General features: G+C 43.4%; 1 protein-coding gene across 1 annotated transcript; it reads left to right on the top strand.

The window, feature by feature from the left end:
* Window positions 1-4,993: 4,993 nt before the first annotated feature.
* On the top strand, window positions 4,994-7,307 carry LOC124700832 (tryptophan synthase alpha chain-like). The gene is made up of 7 exons (XM_047232900.1): window positions 4,994-5,227; window positions 5,331-5,652; window positions 6,481-6,557; window positions 6,661-6,738; window positions 6,831-6,908; window positions 7,002-7,061; window positions 7,170-7,307. The coding sequence occupies exons 1-7, from the start codon at window positions 4,994-4,996 to the stop codon at window positions 7,305-7,307; spliced, it is 987 nt and encodes a 328-aa protein (XP_047088856.1).
* Window positions 7,308-13,227: the final 5,920 nt, after the last annotated feature.

Below are 13,227 nucleotides of genomic sequence, written 5' to 3'. Positions count from 1 at the left end.
TGCGGATGATATCATCAGAGCAGATGCCGGTGTCCTTCATCTTCTCGCTTCATGAAGCGTATAATCCGGTTGGTCTCGTTGTGAGACTCCTTCGGATTGTAGCTCCAGTTGGTTTTCGCGGGCGGCGCCGGATCAAAAGGAGGCAGGCAGATGAGATCTGCGGGGCCGTTGTTCTTCACGTAGAAAAACGTCCCTTGCCATAACCGGCAAGACTCCAGGCCGGAAAACTCGAAAAAGGGGCTCCCTTGACGTTTGCTGATGATGCAAGACCCGCATTGTACGGGGGGCTTGGGAGCAGGAATATTTTTGCCCTGAACGGAATTAATCCGAAGAGCGAAGAAGCGAGCAAACGTCTCGAGAGTGGGACGTATGCCGATGTAGGCCTCCATGAAAGTGGTGAAGCAGGAGAGGTAAAAGACGGAGTTTCCTGGAAGATGATGAGGTTGGAGTTTGTAGAAATCCAGGAGATCAAGGAAAAAAGAGGAAGGAGGAAGGCCAAAGCCACGCTCAAAGTGAGCAAGAAAGACAACACGTTCGTCGGGCTCGGGTCCGGAATTATTTCGTCACCAGGAATCCGGCAAGTGACTCCTTCCGGAATCCTACGGGACCGGTATAACCAATCTATCTCGTACTTAGTAACGTTGGAGCCCATCCAGGCTCCGCGTGTAACTGGGGAAGGCTCCTCGTCAGAAGATTGGCTAGAGCTACTTGAAGCTTCGCCTGAGCTGCTCGTCCCAAGGTGGCTACCGGCATCCTGGGAGCTACCGGTATCCTGAGAACTACCGGCGTCTTGGGAGCCACCGGCATCTCGGGAGCTACCGGCATCTTGAGGGCTACCGGCCTCTTGATGGCTTCCGGAACCTTGCTGACTACCGGAGTCCTGCTGGTTGCCGGAATCGGTCCTAATCGAGTTTGAGGGCGCAGATTCACCGGAAGTTTGTTTGCTATGACTAGCAGAAGAAGAAGAGGAAGATGCGGAGGAAGATTCCTCGTCAGACATTGGTTGGGAGGCAAAGGAAACAGAAATCCCACACTCGACCCCCGCGCGAAGATCTACGAGTAAGAGAAAAACCAAAGAAAAAGGAAGAAATAAGAACACCGTAGACCCCAGATCTGGAAAGCAAGCAAATGGCAAACAAATCAAGATTCGAACTGACCTGGAGTGTCGCAGTTGATGAGGAAGACCTTCTCCGGCGAAAGAACAGGCCCGCGGTCGCCGGTGAGCTCTGCCGACGGCGAGGCGGTGAGGGTCAAGAAGAAGCACGAATGCAGCGCGCGAGAAGAAGACGCTGCCGAAGCTCTCCACACGACGAAGTCCGGCGGAGGCGCGGCGTAAGTTCACCGGGCGGCGAAACTCAGGCGAGCAGCGGCAGACGAAGTGCGGTGAAGGAGCGCAGGAGCGAAGAACTCTATGCGCGAAGGAAGGAGAATGCGAAGAAGAGGAAGAAGAAAGGGCAGTTGAGCTTATAAAGGAGAGAGAAGGTGGGCCGAAAACCGCTGGGCCTGCGCCGTTTGCCTCGCGGGCCGCGACGGTTCGCGTCGCTGATCGCCACGTGTCACAGAGATACACGCGGAAAAGAGAAAGCAACACGGAGGTACACACGGGATCCGAAGCGGTGAGTGGGATCCGGAGCGGTGCAGTTAATGAGCGCGCAAGTGTCAATACGAAGTGACAACTGACACTGGCGCGACAGTCACAGTGCGCATGTCTCTGACAGGCAGAGAACCCCAAATATTCTCGACCTCGTCGAGGAGAGACTTAAAGACTAAGATACCGGAGAGTAAGATGCCGGAGAATGTCTTGCGAACAGAGAATATGTGAGTCCGAGCAAAGATGCCGGATTTGAGCCAAGGGCTAAGAAAGTTAAACCGGTATCAAAGATACGAGAACCTGGCATGGTCTGTTGGATAAGATCCGCCAGACTATACCAGCTTCAGGGACTAATGTTGGGGGGATGACCCCCGGTATGCCAAAGGAATGCCATACCGGATGGTCTCACCCTTCAAGATACCGGTTTAATATTCATGCCGGTATAAGAGAATAGAGTTTGGCTAAGTGAAGCTAGGCCGGTATCCCCAGGAGGGGTATACCGGAACCGGAAGGAAAGATACCGGAGCACCGGAAGGGAGAACATGCCGGCTGACCGGTCAAAGATTCCGTCGAGAGCTAAAGGACAAAGGTGAGCTAAGCAAAGTGGCTTTAAACGAAGACTAGAAGACAAGGAGGAGGATGACGGTCAAAGAAGCCGGAGGGCGTCATCCTTCATGTTTAAAGAAGACCCCGCGTCATCTGTGATTAAAGTAGCTTTATAAAGTATCTTTGTAAAGTAGTTTGTCTAGTCAAAGATCCCATTAGGGTTTCTTGTTCTATAAGCCACCCTCTCCCCTATATAAGGAGAGGGGGCAGCTTCTTTTACATGCGCGATCCACTGAAGAGAGAACAACCTGTAACCTGTCTTGAGATCAATGAACATGGTGATCTAGAGCGAGTTCGTCCTTGTGTCTTTCTTCTTCCACCTCTGGCCTTGGCCAAGTTCTTTGAGGAAAGCATCCGGAAGTTCGTCCATCTAGTCACAAACCCTCCCCCGAATCCTCTAGCGTCCATTCGGCCCCAAGATAAGCCATCCCATGGCATCTGCTCGTTCACCACGACGACAGTCTATCTTTGCATGCAAGCTATCAACCTCATCTATATGTTTTATCCACTTGTCTACGCACCTAATTTTAGCCATCACAATATTTGCTAAAAAGTTACTATTTATCCATTGTTGGAAAAGTATTGTCGAAACAATTAAGTATTGTCCAAAAAACACCACATCATAATTATTGTTGGGATTTACTGCTGAAGAATTGTATCGAAGTTTTATACCATAAAAAAATACTACTTCCTCCGACCCTAAATATTTGCCATAGATTTACGCAAAAGTTGAATCTGCGACAAGTTTTTAGGGTCAGAGGGACTTCTAAAAAATTACCGCTACAGAATTACTATAGCAGGTTTGAATCTTAAAAACCTAAATTTGTTGCAGTATGTGTTAGAAAGCTCTCGATATTCAAAAAGAAAGGATGTGTGCGCTAAAAGTTTGAAATACCGCACGCAAAACATGCAGGCACCTCCACGTCATGGACCGCTCCGGGAATCTTACGTGTGTCACTGTGTGTTGCATTTGCACATTCCACTCGTCGCGTTGAAGGGTCCATTCGTTCCCGTACCGTGGGACGCAGAGAGCTTGCGTCGTTTCCCAGTATTGCCCCCTGACCTACCTGGTCGTACCACGCTAACAGCTACAGGTGTACCAGCAACGTGCTAGCTTCCGATCGAGACGTGGTAAGGGCATCTCCATCCGGACGCAAACGGCCGAAATGTGTCTGTTACTGCCTCCAGCGGTACGACAAAGTGACCGGGCCGTCCGCGGCGATAAAATCTGACCTAAATATGCGTCTTGGATGTGTCTCTGCGGACGCTGCGCGTACGCGCAAAGTGTCCGCTCGCGTCTGGCGGATGTTTCCTCGGGCCCGCCTGGCAGCGACCCTGCGTTGATGCGTCTTCTCAGGCGCGCCAGGGACTGGCGCCGCTCCGTCGCTTCGGCAGTCTGCGCCACGTTAATAGCGATGCCTCGGCTGCCGAGTGGCCGCCGCGCGCCCACCTCCGCCAACGCCACGCATCCCGCGGCCGTCTCCTGCCTCCGGCCTATACGCTTTCTTCTTCCTCATCCACTCCTCCAAACAAACCCTAGCCGCCACAAGCTCCACCGTAGCACCGCCTAGCTCTTCCTGTGACGGACCAGGCCCGCGAGGAAATCCATGGCGGGTCCTGGTGGCCGGCGAGGCGCTCGAGGTCGCGGGCCTGGCCCCCCTGGGCCCAGGGCAGGGGCCGTCGTGGTGGAGCAGCTACGGCCCCACGGTCGTCGTCGCCTGCGCCCTCCTCGTCTTCGCAGGAGGACCGCTGCTTCGATTTCCTCCTCTGCATCGACGACGACCCACTCGGCATCAAGCGGCTCCCGGACTAGTTCGCCGAGTTTGTCGATGGCGTCGAGCCGGCGCACTTGCAGCTACGTGAGGCCAGCTGCAACTTCTACCGGTGGACTGTCGAGGTCTTGTTCGACGGGCAAGTTCGCCCGCGACCTCGCGCTCGAGCCCAACTGCCAGCTCACCTTCCTCTACGAGGGGAACGACGAGATGCTCGTCAAGATGTTCGACGACACAGCGTGCCGCAGACACTACCACACCGGCAAATCTGGCTCGAACACCGATAGTTAGAACTTAGAGTGTTCTTTCTTTGCAACGAATATGGCTACGGGTCAGTTGAAGCCAGTAGTGAAGGTTTCTGATTGTTCTTCCTCGAAAGAACCAACAAAGGTACCGTTACCACCTGGATTTTCTAGCTTGGGTCTGGAAGTGCCTACAGAATCAACACAACCGGTTTTCCTTTTTTACAATGTTTTTATTTGTGTCAACCATGTTTCAAACTATGTATTAGTTTATATAAACCATCTTCCCAATTATGTATTAGTTTGTGTAAAACCATGTTCCAATATGTAATGTTTGGAACTATGTTTAAAAGAAGAAGAGGAAAAAAAAAGTACGAAAAAAAATACGTCGTCCACCCAGACGCAAACGGACGCGCGGACAAAAAGGGTTATTTTCGCGTCCACGGGGCGATGCAAACGGAAGCTTGCGGACAATAAAATGCATCTGTTCACTATCTAAAGAAAAACAAAAAAAGGAATTCCATTGAATTGTATTTTTTACTATTCGTGAAATATTCCGATTCCCGTCCCGCCTGGCCCCAGGATCGATCTGGACCGGCCAGTACGCGGACACCATTTCCTCCTGCTTCATTCCTCCTCCATAAACGCGCGCAGGACCAGCATCTTAACCCATCCACACTTCAGGCATATACTTCAGTGAGTTTTGTTTAGGGAAAGTATACTTCAGTGAGCTAGAGGTACATTAATGTGAAGTTCGTAGCATCACAAAATAGAAACAAACAATGGCTTTCGCGCTCAAGGCGTCCCCCGCCTCTCCATCGTCCTCGGCCGCGTCGGGCCAACCGGCCGGGCGGCGTAGTGCAGTGACGGTGGCCGCGTCGAGGAGGCTTCTTGTGGTCAGGGCGGCGATCCACCCGGCGGTGCCCATGGGCAGGCTTCTTCTCAGAGCGCCGCGCAAACGAGCCCTAGCACTAACAGTGGCGCAGACCTTGTCCCGTGTCAAGGAGCAGGGCAAGGTACGCCCTATAATTGGCAGTTTGGCACCATGCTCATGCGTGCGTACCGTGCAAACGCCAAGCTCGATCACTTGATGTTTCAAGTTTGACGCATTTGATGCAGACGGCCCTCATCCCGTACATCACCGCCGGCGACCCGGACCTGGCGACCACGGCGGAGGCACTGAGGCTCCTGGACAGGCTCGGCGCGGACGTCATAGAGCTCGGCATGCCATCCCCGGACCCCTATGCCGACGGGCCGGTCATTAAGGCCTCCGCGCAGCGGGCGCTGGCGGCCGGGGCGACGGCGGACGCAGTGATGGCCATGCTCAAGGAGGTGACGCCGGACCTTTCCTGCCCCGTGGTCCTCTTCTCCTACTTCGACCCCATCGTGCGGCAAGGGACGGCGAGCTTCGCCGCCGCGGCCAAAGATGCGGGTGTCAAAGGTGAACTACTCTAATTAATCTCACGGCTAGTATACTCAAGTAAGAGTATCATAATTATCTCGCGGGTCATTGTCACTGCATCATCGTTTGAGCATCGTGTACATGAAGTTCAGTCATGAACACGATCGAACAGTAAGTCAAGTGTAAGCAACCTACGACTGTATGCTGTAGAGTATCAACTTGGATATAGCTGCCGGTCCATTTGATGTTGCCACTTGACAGAGAGACGTTCTATGTTAGCTCTCCCGTGACTTTTAAATGTAATATTAATCAGTAGTCCAGTTCCACATGGAAAGCTGTCAAGCTGTGATTATGTTTATCTCCAAGTTTTAAATAGCCGGCTATAACCCCGCTATAGCTTTTGAGGAGCCCTCTCGCTAAGCTATGACATTTATAGGCTAAACGAGAAAAACCAAGAATATCCCACTATAGCTCTATTTAGCCCCTATTTAACCTCTAATTTAGCCTCTTATTTTTTCTCTGAATTTCTCTTCTCATCTACTTTTAATTCATGTTTTTAAATTCAATTCAACCTAAGTTAATAAAACTTGTAAGTTGAATAGTCAAATATTTGTTTGCGTTAAATAGTTGAATAAGTTGTAGCTCGAATCATGTTTGAGTCATATTTTTCCTTTTAGTTTGGCAAGATGTAATTGAAAAAGGCTAAATGGATTAGCTCGCCTATAGCCTTTCTTAGCTTCTAAAAATATCGCAGCTAAATGATTAGCCCGCCATTTTAAAATATGGTTCATCTGTAATATAGTAATTCTTCTAACCACTTTGATAATATAGTGTTGTTATTGATTCAGACAGTTACATGTGTTACAGGTCTTATCATACCCGATCTTCCATACGACAACATACATGCTTTCAGGATAGAAGCCATCAAGAACAGTCTAGAGTTGGTATATGCACGCCCCTTCGATGTCAATATATGTGATTCTAAGAAAACTTAGAATTTGAAGTACAACCATTAAAAGTTTTTTTCATTAATGGTCATATATATAGATCCTCCTTACAACACCAGCTACAACAGCAGAGAGGATGAGAGAGATCACGAAAGCTTCCCAGGGGTTTGTTTACCTTGTAAGTGCAGAATCCATGCGTTTTTTTGGTTAATTATCTGATCAAGATCACATGTTATGATTTCTTGTCCCGTAATGAATCACATTATGCAGGTAAGTGTTGTTGGAGTTACGGGAGCCCGTGCTACCTTAAACCCGCATGTCAAGGATCTTCTTAAGGAGATTAGGAAGGTTTGTATATACCCAACTTTAAAATCATCCACTTCTTTTTTGTGTGTGTCATGATCAATTTATCATCAGTCACATCTCTTTTTTTGTATGCAGATCAGTGACAAAGCAGTGGCAGTCGGCTTTGGAATATCGACCCCGGAACATGTTAGCCAGGTAAAATCCATGCATGTACAATGAGGGTCCACCCCACACTTTTAATCGTGATTGTAAAATCTCAACAACATAATTCAATTACTGACTTTTAATCCTAAAATGATGCAGATTGTAGAGTGGGGTGCAGATGGAGTGATTATTGGTAGTGCAATGGTGAAACAATTGGGTGAAGCACAATCACCAACACAAGGGTTGAAGAGGCTAGAAGTATATGCCAGGAGTTTGAAAGATGCACTTCCATGCTAAGTAATGTAAAAGTTCAGTAGTTAGACTAGCTGTGAGCCATCATGGTGCTCAAAATTTCAATAGGTATACACGGAGAAGCTATTTTTTTTCTAACGGTGCAGGAGCTCTGTCTTTTAATTGATTAGGAAGGAGTAAACAAGGTCTAGATCTAAAGGGAAAACAAACAGAGGGCAACACGCCCCCAGCCTAGGTCTAAGCCACTTAATTACATTTCAACAACAATGTAATATTTCTTTTTTTGAAAGGAATACGGTAGGGGAAGCCCCTACAGTGATTTTGTTTTTAAATAATAAGAACCCAAATTCGCATCCCTGGGGACTTGAACCTAGGTGGCTGGGTTGTACATCCACTTCCCTAACCAAGTGAGCCAGGCTCACTTCTTACAATGTAATATTTCTCACACAACTACTATTGGCATAACCTGGACACTGCGACCTTAACTAACTAAAACTTAAGCATTATTGCAATTTTGTCCAACATAGAAAAATCACTTAATATTTTCATAAAGAAAATATTCTACTCGAAATCTAACAAACAACATGAGTTACAGAAACCAAAAAAAATCTATAACTCATTTTTTTATTCGCAAAAAAAACATGAGTTATAGAAACCAAAAAAAAAATCTTCACAATTTTCATGTTTAGCCCAAAATTTAATTTCAAAGATTAAAAAGCCTGGAGTTAATAAGAAGATATCTGTGTGTAGGAACACCACCGTCCGATCAGTGTTGGCACGTCAACGATCAAAAGGTCATCGCCAACACCACCACAACACCATCATCACCATCACCCAAACATCACCACCAAGCCATCACCAACAAGACCACACACCATAACATCACCAAGGCACCAACATCGATGCAGTAGCAGGCCGAAGGAGGACACTAGGGTTGCAGTCTTGTACTGCCATCCTGCCAGCAGCAGTGTTGGAGATTGCGACCAGGAGCTCGAGGAGAAGTAGGATTGGAGGTAGTGGTTGAGGTTAGATACACCAAGGAGGATCAACTTTAGGTGTGGGAGCCGCGCCGGTGAACCCAAGTCGTACAACTAGGGTTAGCCGTGGGTGAGATTGCATGTAGGGGGACGATCAACTCTGGTGGGAGAGGCGCCATGCAACGAGTTCGAGCAGTAGCGGTGGAAGAGGCCAGTGACGATCGAAACCACCAGCAACAACTAGGGTCCCAAGGTTAGAGGTGACAGTGGGAGTCGACAATAAATCAAGCGGGAGGATGGTGCAGAGCTCAACGCGGCATACTAAAACCCCATCTTACCTGCGTTGGAGAGGGTCGGGCGCGTCCGAGGCAGGTGGCAACGCGGCAGAGTCGTGGAATTCGCGTCCACTACACCTAACTCAACCCAGTTGGGTCAGGCCATAATAGGCCGGGCCATTAGGCAATCCCATTTAGCCATTTGGCTTAGTATTTTTAGGATTATCATTTAAATAAATCAACTCTTGTTAAAATCCAAAAATAACAATCTTGGATAAAAGAGAATACCTAAACAGAACTAAAAATAACAACAAACTTTTATTAGTCCAAATAATTGTAATATAAGTTGCAATTTACTTTTAGGGGATTCTTTCTTAAGTCCTAACTTATTAAGGCTTAAACTCTCAAATGTATTTTCCACAATAATTTTAAATACATAAAAATTCAAAGAAAGATCTACCCCCTCCGTTCCTAAAAGAGCTTCTCAAATTTGTCTAAATACGGAGGTATATAGACATGTTTTAGCTACAGATTCATTCGGATCTAGAAAAAGTTACGAAACTTTTTTAGAAATTGGGGGAGTATTTGAAATATGAAAACCTATACACACGCTTTAATATAGGATTTTGCAAACATATAGAAAATTACAGTGGCGATTTTCTGCATCATATCTTTTGCACTTATCCCAAAAAAAACCCACCTCTGGTAGTAGGAAATGGGAAAAAATATTTTGTACAAATAAGTTCAAAACTCACTTTAGCATTGTTGTTGGCCCTAAAAATATACACCTCTATGCAAAGAATGAACTCATTATCATGATATTTATTTTTTGGCGCATCACACACAAGTTTAGTTTTATACCCGTGTGTGATGGCCTCCTACATCACACATACCCTTTTTTAAAATGCAAAACCATATGCGATTGAAATCGGCGTAAGTCATTTATATGGTTCAACATAGATAGAAAGCTTACAAATTGAAAATACGTGGGTGTTATCCATCTAATATAGTCTAGTTTTTCTTTTCCAAAATTGGACTAGTGCCATTTTTCATAATATTATTTTACTTGCTTGACAAAAATCTCCAATTTTGGACTTAGAGAATGGAAAATGACTTTTTTGCAAAGCAATCGAACTCACTTTGACAATGTTAGTTTGAATTATTGCAGTTTCAGCATAGAGCAGTTTTGAGAAACGGACATTTTGGGGAGGCAACGAGTATCCGATTGAGCTGATTTTTGCTCTGTATACTGGGAACTCATACGTTTGCTTTTATACCAAATATGGTGCTGATTGAATCTGCACTTTATGAGCAGTTCAATGACTACCGAAGGGGACAGAAGCTGTGATATATCTGCTTTTATACCAAATGTGGTTGCTATTGTTGTTGCGGTGGGCAACAAGCTAAATTTTGTTGTAATCTCTACATGATCTGGAGAAAACTTTGTAACTAGGTTGCTTATAGTGAAGCTTGCATGACCGGTTAGTTTACACCCATTTCTTCCCTCCTCATATTGAGGAGGTTTTCCACTTAAATTTTTATGTCACTTTTGCGACTGTTTTTGTTTATTTTTTCCACTATATATAGTGAGAATAGCTATTCTCGAACCACTTGTGAACTTCTTGGTGTTTCATAGTGAACTTCTTGGCGGAACATTAGAATTACATGTTTATGCGGACAATATTTTTAATTTAATCTTTGAGTCGCTTATCAGAATGATGCATATAATATACCGTTGGATTCGTATAGTAATTTCGCATCTTTTTCATGTTCATTGTTTTTCCAAATTCTCTGTTGTTTAAAAATAATTTTGAATATAGAAAACAGCATTTTCGCGGATTTTACTAATTTCGTGCAGTTTTTGAGGTCTAATTTCCAAACGGTTCATCGGATTGATGCATATGATATGCCATTGGAAATCTGTTGACTGGGCGCAACTTTTTCATATAGATCGTTTTCCCCAATTCTTTACAGTTTAAGAGCAAATTTGAAAAAATATGATTCTACTTTCCGGAACACTAGAATTACATGTTTATGCGGACAGTATTTTTAATTTAATCTTTGAACCGCTTATCGGAACTATGCATATAATATACCGTTGGATTCGTATAGTAATTTTACATATTTTTGTGTTCATTGTTTTTACAAATTCTTTATTGTTTAAAAATAATTTTGAATATACAAAACAGCATTTTAGCGGATTTCACTAATTTCGTGCAGTTTTTGAGGTCTAATTTTCAAACGGTTTATCGAATTGATGCATATGATATTCTATTGGAAAGCTATTGACTAGGCGCAACTTTTTCATATAGATCATTTTCCCCAATTCTTTACAATTTAAGAGCAGATTGAAAAAACATGATTCTACTTTCTGAATTTCTTGTTTTTATTTACTGTTTTTTGGGATTTATTTTCGAACCACTTGTCGGAATGTTCCAAATGAAATTTTGTTGAAAAGATATTGATTAGGAGCAACTTTTCCGTGTTGAACTTTTTTTCAAATTCTAAATGGTTTAAGTTTAATTTCAGAAATATGCAAAATCGGACATAACAACGACAGGAGAGCTTTTTGAATTTGGCTCATCCAGATTGATTAGGTGTGACAGTATGATGGGTTGGAGTATTAATAGAGTTATATTAGTGCTAATTATACATGGGGACGGTCAATTTGTGCAATCGCAGGCCGTAGGGATGAATTCTATGCGTATGATTTATGTCCAAAAAAACAGAGTACATGAGCTTCTCGAATATAGAAGTGAACTTCCCAATATCTGTTAATGAACTTTCGGTCGCGCTATAAAACTTTTCACTCATGTTCGAAATAGTTACTCTCGAACCACTTGTGAACTTCTGGGTGTTTCGTAGTGAACTTCTTGGTGTAACACTGAATTACATGTTCGTGTGAACAATATTTTTAATTTGATCTTTGAATCCCTTATCGAAATGATGCATATAATATACCAATGGATTCGTATGGAAATTTTGCATCTTTTTTGTGCTTATTATTTTACCAAATTCTCTATTGTTTAAAGGTAATTTTAAATATATAAAACAACATTTTTGCAGATTTCACTGTTTTCGTCCAGTTTTTTTAGGTCTAATTTCCAAACTGTTTATCGGATTGATGCGTATGATACACCGTTGGAAAGTTATTGACTAGGTGCAACTTTTTTATATAGAGCATTTTCCCCAATTTTTTACAGTTTAATAGCAGATTCGAAAAACATGATTCTAATTTCTGAATTTCTCGTTTTTTTGTACTATTTTTTGCGATTTATTTCCGAACCACTTGTTGGAATGTTCCAAATGAAATTATGTTGAAAATATATTGATTAGGTGCAACTTTTTCATGTTGAACTTTTTTCCAAATTCTTAATGGTTTTAATTTAATTTCAGAAATACAGAAAATTGGAGATAATAACACTGCGGTGGCACTACGGTTATATGTGGCACTACTGTGGGTTGGAGTATTAATAGAGTTATATTAGTGCTAATTGTACATGGGGCCGATCAATTTGCGCAATCGAATGCCGTACGGATGAATTCTATGCATATGATTTCCGCCCAGAAAAACAGACTACATGAGCTGCTCAAATATGGAAGTAAACTACCCAATATCTGTTAGTGAACTTCCGGTCGCACTATAAAAGTTCTAGCCATGTTCGAAATGTACTTCCACACAGTTCAAAGTGAACTTCTGCACTGATGAAAGTGAACTTTGACAAAGGGAAATTTCCGGCTTGTATGATTTGATCTTCTGGCGCGTTCAAAATGGACTTCCGCGTGGTACAAAATGAACTTCCATTTTGAGCATAGTGAATTTCGTCAAAAAGTAATTTCCCTTCGTGTTTAAAGTGAACTTTCGCAAGATACTAAGTGAACTTCCAAGCCGTAAAAAGTGAACTTCCGTTTTGACTAAATCGAATTTCGAAAAAAAGTAATTTTCTGGCATGTTTACATTGAACTTCCACGAGGTGCAATGTGAACTTCCGTATGCTACAAAGTGAACAACCTTTTTTTTGACTAAAGTGAATTTCGTCAAAATGTAAATTTCGGTGTGTTTAAAGTGAACTTCTATGCAATTGAAATTTCAACTTCCGTGTGGTACAAAATGAACTTCATTTTAACCAAAGTAAATTTCGACAAAAAGTAATTTTCTCGGCGTGTTAAAATTGAACTGCCCGGTGTAAAGTGAACTTCCTCGCGGTGTACAAAGTGAACTACTGTTTTGACCTACGTGAATTTGACCAAAAAAATTAATTTTTGGGCATGTTTGATAAATCTTAATGTGAACTTCCAATAAAATGATGAGAACTTCTCAAAATAATAAAGTGAACTTTCAAAAAATTAAGTGAACTTCAAACAAAATAAAGTGAACTTTCGAAAAATGAAAAAAAACTTCAAAAAGTGAAGCTAACTTCCGAAAAATGAACTGAACTTCCGAGAAAAAAGAAGTGAACTTCCAAAAAAAGAAGTGAACTTCCGAGAAAAATGAAGTGAATTTTCAAAAAATGAAGTAAACTTCCAAAAAAATGAAGTGAACTTCCGAAAAGAATGAAGTGACCTTCCGAAAAATGAAGTGAACTTCCAAAAAGATGATGCGAACTTTCGAAAAAACGAAGTGAACTTCTGAAAAATGAAGTGAACTTCCGAAAAAATGAAGCGAACTTTCGAAAAAACGAAGTGAACTTCCAAAAAATGAAGTGAACTTCC

This window comes from Lolium rigidum, chromosome 3 (genome assembly GCF_022539505.1).
Source record: "Lolium rigidum isolate FL_2022 chromosome 3, APGP_CSIRO_Lrig_0.1, whole genome shotgun sequence".
Taxonomy (NCBI): domain Eukaryota; kingdom Viridiplantae; phylum Streptophyta; class Magnoliopsida; order Poales; family Poaceae; genus Lolium; species Lolium rigidum.
This window is presented reverse-complemented; position numbering and strand designations above follow the sequence as displayed.